Source organism: Azolla caroliniana, unplaced genomic scaffold (genome assembly GCF_043228905.1).
Source record: "Azolla caroliniana isolate FFs.n. ecotype wild unplaced genomic scaffold, voAzoCaro1.0.p SCAF_1, whole genome shotgun sequence".
Classification (NCBI taxonomy): domain Eukaryota; kingdom Viridiplantae; phylum Streptophyta; class Polypodiopsida; order Salviniales; family Salviniaceae; genus Azolla; species Azolla caroliniana.
Genome location: NW_028230436.1, coordinates 15,766,674 through 15,780,117, shown reverse-complemented (window position 1 = coordinate 15,780,117; position 13,444 = coordinate 15,766,674). Strand labels below are relative to the sequence as shown.

At 35.5% G+C, this 13,444-nt stretch overlaps 1 protein-coding gene across 1 annotated transcript; it reads left to right on the top strand.

Moving 5' to 3' along the window:
• The first annotated feature begins 8,127 nt into the window (after window positions 1-8,127).
• Window positions 8,128-11,929, top strand: LOC147869091 (mitochondrial dicarboxylate/tricarboxylate transporter DTC-like). The gene is made up of 6 exons (XM_087326369.1): window positions 8,128-8,344; window positions 9,517-9,600; window positions 10,147-10,208; window positions 10,276-10,637; window positions 11,064-11,278; window positions 11,564-11,929. Exons 1-6 carry the CDS (start codon window positions 8,222-8,224, stop codon window positions 11,618-11,620), a joined length of 903 nt encoding a protein of 300 aa, XP_087182495.1. The 5' UTR covers window positions 8,128-8,221; the 3' UTR covers window positions 11,621-11,929.
• The last annotated feature ends 1,515 nt before the right edge of the window (window positions 11,930-13,444 follow it).

The following is a 13,444-nucleotide window of genomic DNA, read 5'->3' as shown; positions in this document are numbered from 1 at the left end:
TCCGCCTCGTCCTTGGCTGAATCGGCCTCTTCTTGCACAATCACGTTCTCTTCCTCCGTCCAAGTGCATATAGAGCATTTGGCCTTCCAAGCCATTACTCCTTGTTCGAACATGGTTTTCTTCGACCAGCAACATGGATTGAAGATTGAAGAAGGAGGGCGGATTCTCCCGTGCTAGTACGGCGGTCCGCATCGCACTGAATCGTGGTGCAAGGCCGCCGAGACATATTTGCACCATCTCGTCATCCTCCAGGTTTACGCTTATTGAGCCGAGCGAATCACAAATCTCCTTGATCTTCAAGGTGTAGCTCGTGACGGATATATCCCTTTGTTGGATATTATTCAACTCTTGGTGGAGTTGAAGCTTTCTCGCAGTAGTGTTGGCGGCGAAAATCTTTCGTAATCCCACGCTTCCTTCGGCGTCTTGGCTTCCCGAATGTACCCGAGCATGTGATCGTGAACACATGTCGCCAAGCAATACATCACTCGGCTTGCCGCTTGCTCCCACATTGTATAGTCGGCGTCTTCCGGGTTAGGCCGATTTTCTTGTGCTCCTTTGATGTAGCTCCAATAGCCTTGGCCGACAATGTATTGGTGCATCTTGTACTCCCAAGATGCAAAGTTGTTGCGATCCAACTTCTCGCTAGAGAGAACACTCCCCATTTGAGTATTCATTGTCGATGTAGATTTCTTCCTTCTTTTCTTTTCCTTCTCTCTTGAACACGAGCTATGTAGTCACACTACGGTTGCAATGAGTCGGTTCTTCTTGAACGTCGTCGTAGAGCACAACACACGATCACAATGAGGCGAGTGGGCTAGATCGAGCTACCAAATCCCTTTGATACCATGTAAAGAATCAGGTATGATTCTTGTGTAGCGGAAGAGATGTGTGTTATGTGTATGTGTGAGAGGAATTAGAGGAGAGAAGAGAGAACACAAGATAGATAGAAAAGGGAATACTCAAGAAGAAGAAGATCTATATTTCACAAGTAGAATGGATATACAAAATTGTAGCATTACAAGGAGTCACAATCGACTTAGTATAAAGTATGAGGAGGGCGTTTTATATAGAGTCACCATCTCTCTTCATTAACTTTACAACAACCACTCTCTCTCTTGAGGAATGTGAAGACTCATAGTCATGGGGAATATGTAACTCATTAGTTATGTGTCATAGAATATGATTCTATGACACATAGTTAATGTGTAAAGAGTAGTGGTGTGACTCTTGACCTTTGAGTAATCATGGATTCTCAAAAGGTGTGTTCACATGTTGCACTATGTTGAGCTTGATTCTCAACAGAACTTTAGTAAAATATTTGTGGGTAAACAAAGTTGAATCAAGTGAAGAGTGACTACATTTTATTTTGGATTATAGTAAAATATTTGGAGATAAAAAAAGATGAAACAAAGCTTCAAATGCATACCCTAAGGGTGAGTGAATAATGCATTACATGTTAAAGCACAATGTAAAGTATTGCATCTATGCAATGGGGTTTAGAAGTTTGTAGCTAGAAATTGGTTGTTTAGGTCAAGACTCAAGAGCGCTACTTGATAGAGATGATGAGGGATGAAAAACCAAGTGTTCAAGCAAATAAACATGGTAATTCTTTGTGCTTTGCAATATTGAGGTTGCATTTTGTACCTAAACAAAATTGCAATTAACACATTTGCAATGATATGGGTAAAAATATATCGCATTACCCTTAAGACAAAAATATATAGAAGGCCTCCCACAAAATGTGAAAGCATTGTCTTTATCATTTTACACATCGAACTATAGGTGTGCACAAGTAACAATCGGCAGTGGTTCAATTTGAACCAAAACAAACCGTGAAACCATGGCTTACCATCTTAACGCTTAAAACGGTTCAGTTCAGTTCAAGTTTGGGTTTTTTTAAACAGTTCGATTAGGTTTCAACAGTTAGAAACCACGGTTTAAATGGTTTAACGGTTTTGTATTTTTTAATTTTTTTTTAAACAATCTTTTCATTTTCAAGCCTTATTCTCACATTTTAGGAAAATCTTTAAAATTTTAAAATAATGAAATATTTTAAATTTTTAAAATTTGAATTTGGACCTAAGTTGAAAACCGAAACTGAACCACAAAATTGCGGTTTTAACTGTTTTAATTTTTTTTTAATTGTTCGGTTTAAGGTTTCGTGGTTCGGTTTGGTTCAAGTTTCAAAAAATTTAACCGGTTTGATTTTGACACTCTCGAACCGAACCATTGCCGATTGTTATGCACAAGCACGCATGTGTTTTTTTACCTTAATTTTCCCGCCCACAATGGAGTGTTACAAAAAAAAAGTAATAGTATGTGCACATACATGTACACACTTTGTGGATGCTTATTTGAGGATATTTCACAAGAAATTTAATTACTTGAGTAGGACACATGTCATTTTCTCTTTTAAGTAAAGTAGTTTCACAAGCTTCATAACCTTGAGTTTATGAGCTCAAGCCTAATATGCACGGTTTACACAAATCCCTCATGTTTATGGTTTTGGCTTATCCAAGAGGATGCAAATTCATGCTTGTAGATTTTTTCTTTCTTTTTTAAGATTTTTTTCAATAGTATTAAGAAAAAAACGCCCGAAGGCTATAACTTGAACCTAACTGCCTAGAAGGTTACAACTTTTTATGTACAATGATAAAAAATAATCTTAGGACCAAATATCAAACTTTGTAGAAGGTGTTGGAATTTGTTGATATTCAAGAAAGAGTCCATGGAAGTCGATAGTAGTGCCATTGAGGCTCTTGAGTTGACATTGTAAACAAGGGAAACTTTTTCCATAAGTTAAGAAGCTTTTTCTTTCTCTTGTTCACACTCTCTTGGGAACCATGCATATTATCATACTGGCCACGAACTACTCCCAGCAAGTTCTCCCATATCTCAAGCAGCACATCTGAAAGATGAATGTTTGTTGCTTCATAAAGACGGTTACATCGACATTTTCATAATGCCTATAATGTTATTTTGGTCACTGTTTTCCAAATCTAGACAGGTCGTACCTGCTTTCGAGGTTGTTGAAAGGGACTAACTAATATCAATCTTCTATTATGTATTGTCATTGCTTCATGAACATCGTTTGCCTCATACAAAATCAAGCTAGAATGTAACACTCCCCACATTGCTTATCCCCATGAGAATAGGCAACCGACATTGATTGTTAGGAATAAAGACATGACTTTATTCCATAGTTGTTGAGCGAAGGGACAAGACCATAAGATATGATTGGTAGTCTCCTGAGCTTCATGATAAAAGCCACATTGCCACAAATTGGGTGCTACATTCCCTTTCAATGATTGACCAACTCGTAGTGCCATATGCACTAATAGCCATCGAAAGAGAATAAATTTAGTTGGCCCTTTAAATGACCAGTTCCATTTCCAGTAGGTTCTCAAATGCAAAGTTGAGACACCCCAATTGGTCCAATGTTTCGGAGTTGCTGGTATCGTTACATTCCGAGAGAGCAGTATTGATCTTCCAAGTTTTACTGAGTACTGAAAGAAGGGGACCTTTATGATCTTTGCCCCCAAGGAGTGTGACCAAAGCCAACCCCCTGAATCCTGTGTTAATCTTACAACAAGGTCTTTTGCGTATAACCATAGGATATCACACATATGAGCAATTGAAGGGTAAGGATCAAGCATCCATTTCTTTCCAGTTTTAGCGACCACTCAAACTGGTGCACTTCGCAAGTCTTGTAGATAACTACAATCAAAATTATAAGATCGCAATATATTGTTGTCTAGGACCTCAAAATAAGAAATGCACCCGTTAGGTGAAACACCCTTAACAGCCATCAATGTATCATTCATGCTTGTAGTTGTCCTCGAAATATGGCTTCATGCATTTATTTATTTTTATTTACAAAAAAAGGATATTACGTTAGTATTAAGAAAGGCCTATGGCTATACATAAAATATGGTGTCATGCATTTACTTTTAACAAAACTACTCAATAGATGGCTTCCCAAAACTACTTTTTGCAACCGAAGGTTTGAAAACAATAACACTACATCTTTTTAGCTTCTTGTTGCAAACGTGAATAAACAATAATGTCACATGGAAATTTTGTTTGAAATGTTCCTGGAATCCTGTCATTAACCACAATATAAAGAAGATGAGTATATTTTTGTCTATGAGAAATTTGTCTTATTATAAAAACAATGTCTTTCTCATGATTTACTCATTTTTGTGAGTATAATTTGTCTGTTATTCTAAAGTATTGTTTTATATTGAAAAGCTAGTATGATTTCAAAAGGTTGTTACGATTTAGACAAATTACAGTATGACATTTTAAGAATGTTGGACCCACCCATGCTTTCTCGTCTAAGTTCTCACAACTCGTAAAAGACATGCTCCTTCCACTCGCCCTAGCTTCATCACCAACCTAGATGATAATGCTTTGCTTTTGTCTATTTCAATGCCTAGGTTTATGAGAGAATGTAGATGTCGTGGGGTGGTTTAAGCCCTTAAATTCACGTTTTCTTGATCCTCGTCCAATAATTTTGAACATTTTACGATGACTTGGTTTACAAACCTTCATTACCATGGCGCTAAATGAGTTGGAATAGTGTTCTCTATGTGACATTGACTCAGATAAGGCCATATTATGCTTGATGCTATATAGTAGTGTTTAAGCATAATAAAATTTGTCTCAAAGTTTGAGGATGTTGGCTATATTTCCATCTTATATTTGAGTTATCTAGCCCTTGGTCTTGAAAATGTAAATCGTACAATGATGTCATTGATGGAGTTGTTTGTTGTAAGCCCATCAAGATATACATCATTTATCATATCTATATTTATTAAAGCCTTGCACCATAGATAAGTTGTGGCTCATGTTGAAGATAATGCACTTCTAAAGTATATAGTCTCAACAAATGCTTCCTGCATTACCAGCAAATCTAGAAATATGCTACAAATATGACAAAGCATAATTTGAAAAAGAAACTTATGCAAAGTATGAATATGAATGTTTGAAAGGGACAAGGAGGAGGACGGTGGCCATATGTTTCTATGCTTGAAGAATACTTGAGTTTAATGTAATTTACACTTTCATTGTGTTTTTTAATTATCTTTGAATTTCGACCTTGATGGTAAAGGAAAGTTCTAGATCTTCAAAATGCAGACCTTCAAACTTTGAGATAAATTTCAGAGAATGTTTATGACCTTTTATAAATTCAAATGAATTTTATTTATTCAAACAAAAATTATAATTACATTGATCAAGATCATTGCAAGATGGTCATCAAAATATGAAGTGTTGAATTGGGAAAATAAGTTATAATGCGTGGAGGTATGATGTGTGGCACATAAATTAGCAAGTAGGACCTAGGGATACACATAAAGATGGTCGCAAACGAATAAAACTTCCGTCAATAAATTCCGTGCACACTTTTTTAACTATTATCTTATACAATGAAAACTCTCTAGTTTTGTTCAACTAACACCATTTCTAATGCATCAATGTCTTCTGTATTTACTTGTTTTCAAAGTTAACTTGGTGAAATGACTTTGTTTTGAAGTTGGCCTTCTTTTCAAATGAGAAGAGACAAGATACAAAAACTCTTCTAACTTCAAATGACAAACAAAAAGGTGATCATGTACTCGAGTTTGATTTTTTGGAGACGTTTTGAGGAGTTATTCCTAGTTGTGAATTGACACATACTTGGACGCATAGAGTTCTCTATTGTCCCTTTAACCTTATTATTCCCTTTAAACTTAAATTTCCGTTGACACTTTGATCAGAGTGACCACAATTTATATTATCCATAGTACATGTCATTGATGCTTATTGTGAAGGTGTCTGACATGCCAATTTGATGTCTAATCTTTACCCTTAAGACGTGGTTGAACAAGATGGTTACATAATAACAAGTGTAATATATTAATCGCCTTGCTTATTTCGATAGCAACTATAAAATAGGTCTCACATAGGTAGACCATAACAATTGCAATGAGCAATCGGCATTTGACAAAAGATAGAAGTGATTGTGTGGAAAATGGAAGAGACGAAAAGAGAAGGAACAATTAGTCAAATAAGAGGAATATATGACCTAATCAATCAAATGTAAGAAAATATAGGAAACACATGGATATGCAACTGCAAGCAAATCAAAAGAAAATAACAAAATTCTCAAAATTTTAATAAGAAAAAAGGAGACAAAGAGCTTAACATATCAATGAAAGATATAAATAATTGAGCATGGCTGGAGGAGATATTTCCATACAATGAACAAACAATCATTATGTAGATATTCCAACAAAAAAAAAGAAGGGAAATTGAGAGCCCTTATTTTTTGCTAAGTTAAATTGGATTGCCTTTTGGGTATGAGCATGGTATAACATAAATATTAACGTCACCCTTACTCTTACTCTTACCCAATGTGGAAATAATTCAATGAATCAAGAATGATGGGTTTTAATGTAAATGAGTGATGATAAGAAGTCTACACACACAAGGGAAATTGCAAAGAGAATTGATGCAAGAAAGACATGCTTGACTTGAGAAAACATCCTTAATAAGATTAAGAAACCATAGATGGAACCTTTATTAGGGTGGTTCATCCACTTTTAATTGCCCATTGAGTTGTTTCAAAATCATTGTTACAATGTGTCTTTCTTATGATGCAATCTTGTTAAGAAACTCAAACCCAAACCTTAGCCAAGATGGGTCCAATGACCCCTCCACCTTACATTTTTTAGGATAAACTAAGTGGTTTTCGTGTCAATATCACGATATGTCCTTTTAATGCTTGTGACCCATATTTGTAGAGCTAAGATCAACCTCACACCTCAACATAGAACATATTTGTTCAATGCTTGTTATAAAGGAAGTTGTCAATCATGACAAGCATGGAAAGTCATAATACAATATATGGCATGGCCAATATCTATTGTCAAGGAGTGACTGCCCATTCAAGTTATGATATTTCCTAAATTTACCAAATTGAAATTGGCCTAAATATACTAATCTTTGCACCCTTTTACAAATCTCTATTCTCTATTGTTAGAAGAAGACTTTGATAACCACATAATTCAACCTAGACATCATAACATGCACTCACAAATGTCCTCTTTTTAAGGATGAAGTGACCATGTGAGATATGATATGGTCAAAATATACCATCACTCATACCCCTTACCACTATTGAGTTGCTACATTAAGTAGAGACATTGGCAACCAAGTGATGGCACTTAATTTGAGAACATGCAATTCAAGTGCTTAAAAGCCAAACCTAAATGTAGTTAGAATATAACATAGGCACAATATCCTCTATCCAAGGAAGAATTGCCCATGCAAGCTTTGATATGATCTAAATATACCAATTGTGATAACATTCCTGTATTGAATCCTTTGATTAGAAAATGACTTTAAATAATCAAGTAATGTCCCTTGGCATCATACCATGTCCACCAAGTGTTAGGTAGTTATGAACCCAATCTTAACATAGCTACAATCCAGTTCCTAAAGGAAGGGGTGATCAGGACCCACACATTTGATAATTAAGTCACCGAGCCAAAGAGTTTGACAAGGAAAATGGTGTAACAAATCAATTTGAAATTATAGGAACTAAGTGGGGTGGTAGCATGAGCTATATAAAAAAAGCCATGAAATGAGCCGATATGAAAGAAGGGAAAATTACGAAAATATGCCTATATACACAAAAAGTCCAAAAGCATATTGGCTACTAGCCTTGAAACGACTCGTGAATACTTGGTCAAGTTCAGGAACCCAATCACATAAAAATTACAATATCATACCATTTAAACAGGGATGTGAAGGGAAAAATTACAATATGTATATAGGAACTGAGTTTGGCTATTTATAGGACATCCAATACCGATTGCCCCAAAAGTAGATGTTAATTGTATTCGTGGACAAGGTTAGGGTGGTCATGGTCACTAGTTTGATTGCTAATTCTCAATACCCTACAGAGATCCTGTGGAGAACCCTTGTGACCACACAACACACATATGTATATGCATGTACATACATACATACATACATACATACATATGTATATACAAATGTAATTGTGACAAATACATAAATGCAAGGAAAGCCTACTTTTGGAGTTTCACATAAATATAGGCACATTTCAGTAATTTAGGGTTTCCCTTCTCCTCCTCCTCCTCCTCCTCCTCCTCCTCCTTCTGTCTCTTCTCTTCCCTTCTCTCCCTTCGTTCTTCTTCTTCCTCTTGTCTCCATGGCTTCTTCAGATAAGCCGCAGGTTCAGAGTAAAGTGTGGTCTGCCTCAAAGCCTTTCCTCAATGGTGGACTCTCTGGTATGCTCGCTACTTGCGTTATCCAACCTGTCGATATTGTTAAGGTAATCTTTCTCCATCTTTCCTCTGATTTGATCTGATCTGCATTTTTCTTCCTTAGATCTGCCTTCTCTTATTTCAATAGTAGCATTTTGGTACACATTATTCGCAGATTCGTGTCTGCTTAGCCTCGTTTATCTCTTCCGTTAAGTCTTGCTTTGGCTCAGCATGTAACTTGTTTTCTTGCTCAACGAAGTTTGGTTTTGCATTTCGTTTACATGTTTTGGTCTGATTATTCTCGTTATTTTTGACATTTCCATTTTACCACCAAGATTCGTCTCTGCATAGGCTTGTTTGCGTCAAATGTTTTATTTTTTTGCACAGTTTAAGCCGAGAAACTTTTTTTTCTCTGTGAGTGACTAGAACTAGATAATTGAATGATTTTTTCTTGTTACATTTGCGTGACATGGATCCTTCTTTCGCTAGGTATGTGTAGAATGAAAAGACATCAATGCGTTGGAGTCTTTTTTGTAGATAATAATACATCAAGCAATTTTGTAGATTGGAAGCAAATGCCTTAACAAACTTGTGACCTTTTGGCTTTCTCAAAGCTTTATTGAAATTGCATTTCGAAGGAAATATGTGCTCCCTTATAAATCTCTATATCAAATCAGATATACGTCAGTTCATGGTTGGAGAATTTAGGAAACATGAGTCTGTAGCTCCGAAGATAGGATGTTTCAAAGTTGTGACTCTTAACATGTTTCAGAGAATAGCGATTGTTTGAGATGTTGCTTTTCCCTTCTAATTCCCTAATAGAGAGGCAGAACTCTCAAACATATACCTTGTTTATAGTTAAAATATAGAGGAAATATGTCTGCATGGTGTCCATGAAACAACTTTATAGATTAGAAGTGATGTTTCTAAAGATAAGTGTTGTCATCAAATTATGTATTTACTTCTCTTTGTGATTCATATATAAAAAAAATAGATAGTTTCTGAAAAATATGATTTCTCTAACTGTAGATATGAGTGCTATGGATTTGTGGTCGTAACTCAAGCACACCTATGATCATACAAAATATTGCATTTATGAGATGAAAGAACATTGAAAGAGTTTGAGTTTTAGCATGTTTTAAAAAAAACAATGCATTAAAATAAAGAGTTTCTTAAAAATATAAATTTTAGAGTGTAGATGTGCACGTGTGTACAGGCTAATGGATATTGTAATGTTCAGGTGAGAATACAACTGGGACAAGGCTCAGCATTGACTGTTGCTAAAGGCATGATTAAGAATGAGGGAGTGGGGTCATTTTACAAGGTTTGAGAATTGATACACAATCTGTTATTTTGTGCTGAAAAATTTGTTTCGTGAAGCTAAATATACAGATAAGTGATTCTCAATTAAGGGCTAGCAACTTAAATCAGTATGATTATTGATAGAAGTCCATTTGCTTCCATGTGTTTACACAGTTTTAACTATTTAATGAATAAACAATGATCTAAAATCAATGTAATTACAGCATTTAGAATTTCAAGCTTCGATTTATAATAACGGAGTTTGTTTGTTTGTGTCAGCACAAGTTTTTTTCCAAGCTCTCACAACTTATTGAATATAACTACATGTACAACAATAGATGCTACTATATTGGGTTTTCCTGAATTCACACATCAGTCTCCATAGCATAATCTTAGTTATTCACATCCAGAAAGGACTAGATTCTAAACGCAAAACAATTTTGCATATATAACACTTATATCTGTCTGCCTGAATTCAAATTAGGACACTAATGAAATCATGATATCATTGGAACACTAGTAAAATGCAATGTACTTTTCTTCTAAAATTGTAATCGTGTAATTCCAGGGCCTATCAGCTGGCTTATTGAGACAAGCCACATATACAACAGCTCGCCTTGGATCCTTCAGGTTTATATCAGAGATAATCGTATTCAAACCTTTCTGTCTTACAGATTATAATCTTTGTATATTACAGGATTTTAACCAATAAAGCTACTCAAGCTAATGGTGGCAAGCCATTGCCATTGTATCAGAAAGCTTTGTGTGGGTTGACAGCGGGAGCTATTGGTGCTTGTTTTGGGAATCCTGCTGATCTTGCATTGATAAGAATGCAAGCAGATAATACATTGCCGATTGCCCAACGTCGAAATTACAAGAATGTTTTCCATGCTTTGTATAAAATATCATCAGATGAAGGTGTTTTAGCCCTCTGGAAAGGAGCGGGCCCTACTGTAGTTCGTGCTATGGCACTCAATATGGGCATGCTGGCCTCTTATGATCAAAGTGTGGAGTTCTTTAGAGACAATTTGCACTTTGCTGAGGTGCCTACTATTGTTGGTAAGCTACTCACCTAGTTCATGGGAAAATAAATAAATATTGTAATGCTTCTATGCAGAATTGAACTTAGTTTACTTGAAGAGAGCTGCATCAGTAATTTTTGAGAACATAGAGATATCTGAAAGTTAGGGTATTCTAATTCTATAAAATTGCGAGAAATGCCCAGTGTCGTACTACGTTCTGTGTTGCAGTGGTATTTCGGCTGTTTTTGGCAGCATTTGGATATTCTGGTAAATATATAAAACCTGTGTATCCTGCCGAGGAATTGAGTTGTTTATGTAATAGGCAAGATTGGGATCTGTAGTTAAGTTTACGAGCACTGCCTCCTGAGTTTTTTCATGTTACATAATGATTTCTCAGACAGGAAGTTGACTTGATTTTCATCATGCTATATTGCTTCTAAGATAAGAAACTTGGTTTTTGCAGGTGCAAGTGCTGTATCAGGTTTCTTTGCATCAGCCTGTAGTTTGCCATTCGATTATGTGAAGACACAGATTCAGAAGATGCAGCCTAATGCGGAAGGGAAATACCCATACAGTGGTCCTCTTGATTGTGCACTCAAGAATATAAAAGAACATGGACCATTGAAACTTTACAGTGGATTTGGTGTTTATTGTATTAGGATTGCTCCTCACGTCATGGTAATTGCTTTGGGAAAATATAAAACATATCCCTTATTTGTTGTGTATTTACCAGGATAGCCTTGGCATTTTTCAAGTTTACGAGAATACCTTCGTGTAGTAACAAATTTACCACTAGTGTTGAGTATTCTTGTAAAATGTTAAAAACCAAGGTAAATTCTGGTAAATGAACAAAACTAGTTAGGGGTATTTTCTTGCTCTGCCCCAACTTTTTTAATTTACTATGTTATAGCCTTTATCATCTTTAATGTTCTGCTCACTTCTTCTTTTGTTCATTTTTTGTAGATGACCTGGATCTTCTTGAACCAAATCCAAAAGTTTGAGAAATCAGTCGGGTTATAATCTTTTCCAGAGAGCATCACATAGATTATTATGTAACAATTCTGATTTCAAAAGTTGACCATAATTTGCGTATCTCATTTTTTGAGCGCCATTGCTTTTCTATCATGCAGATTATAGATTCCTATTGGTGGACGGATACATTCTTTAATCTGGACAGAAAATTTAAGTAAAATTTAGTATTTTTAAGTAGGATCACATAACACATCGACGCTGAAATGCTTTATAATATTAGCCCTCAAATAAGCGGTATTGCATCCCATCCATGCATGCCAAGGCTTTAATAAGGAATACATCTTGAATTCTGTTTAACCCTTTTTGATTCACAATTTTGCTTGGTGAGTATAAGATGGAAGAATATATTTGTTTTTTCTGATTCAACTTCATTTGTCATCTTAATATCTTGTTTTTTGTGAGGATCTTTTTCTATTGGTACTGGGTAGTTGTTTTGATGTGTAATTTCGTATTTCTTGTTATGCTGAGTTTTGTCAGCTATACAGACTGACTCGAAGGATGCTATGAATATTGTTTTTGACTTAGACAGGGGCCGTGGATAACTAACTAGCAAGTAGTTGAAACTTGAAACATGTGCAGCTTTGAAAATCCCTCATTTTTATGTTTGTTATTGTTACTCATTGGGAAGAGACTAAATTTGATGGGTCCTTTGTATCCTTATGGACTCATTTTTTATTTTGTCCTCTTCAGGAAAAGAATTGTGGGAATATTCTTTGCTTTGATGGATACTAAGTAGTAACGTTATTTTTTAATAATGTGGCTCAAATAATGGAATGCTAAGAATTTTTTTGCTACAAAGAAGTCAAATAGGATTGTGTAGCATTTGAATGTAGATTTCTCAACAAAATGTATAAGAGTGAAATATGTGGAAGAAAGTGTCACTACTCATGTGGGTTATAGGAGTTTCCCAGAGATGGGACCCCAAATTGAGTTGCAAGCTAAAGTGTTTTGAGAAAACCAATAGAATAGGTTTTAATGAAGATCTTCGCAGCAGCACATAAATTGACAATAGCGAGTTGCAGACATGGACTGATGTTATTGTAAAAGATGATGTATCGAGCTTTGGAAACAAAGGGGCTGTTCAACAGTGTGGTCATGAATGTGATAAGAGTACTTGAAAGGCTAAGATAGCAGTAAGGTTCATTGGTGCCAATGAAAAACATTGAATAAAGGGCTATGAGTTTGTAGCTTCTAATTTGTTAAAGTTTAAACTACACATGATTTCTTTCTTCATATACTTTGCTGTTACATGTTAAGGTGCAATCTTCTTCATCAATACTTTTTGTTAAGGGGAATAAAACTAGTCAATTGGCACTTCTATGTGGTCCCATTAGATGATCCATGCAACCAGATAAAGAATGCCAATGAAGGACATGCTCATTATTAGTCAATGAAGGACATGCCAATGAATTGAGATGGCGTTGATACTTTTGGGAAACAAGCATTGTATTATTAGCATGCTAACAATATATGACCAAAAGGCCTATGATGTCATTTGAAGTTGCATAAACCACATAAGGTCCCAAGTTTGATTAGGAAACAATGGGAATGGCCAAATGTTTGGTAGATATATTATGCTTGGATGCTAGAGCTTGCATCATTGTAACTCACTTATTTATTTATCTTGCCTAAAATAGACCCCAAGGTATATATGTACATGGTTCAACACTTCAAGGAAATATGTCGGGTAAAATTCGATTAACCCAATTGACTTGGAAGCTTAAATGCTACGAGAAATTAAATAGCTCAAAAGAGGGCGAAGATGAAGGGAAATAATAGAAGCGGCAAAAAACAAACTAAATTTGGTTGAAC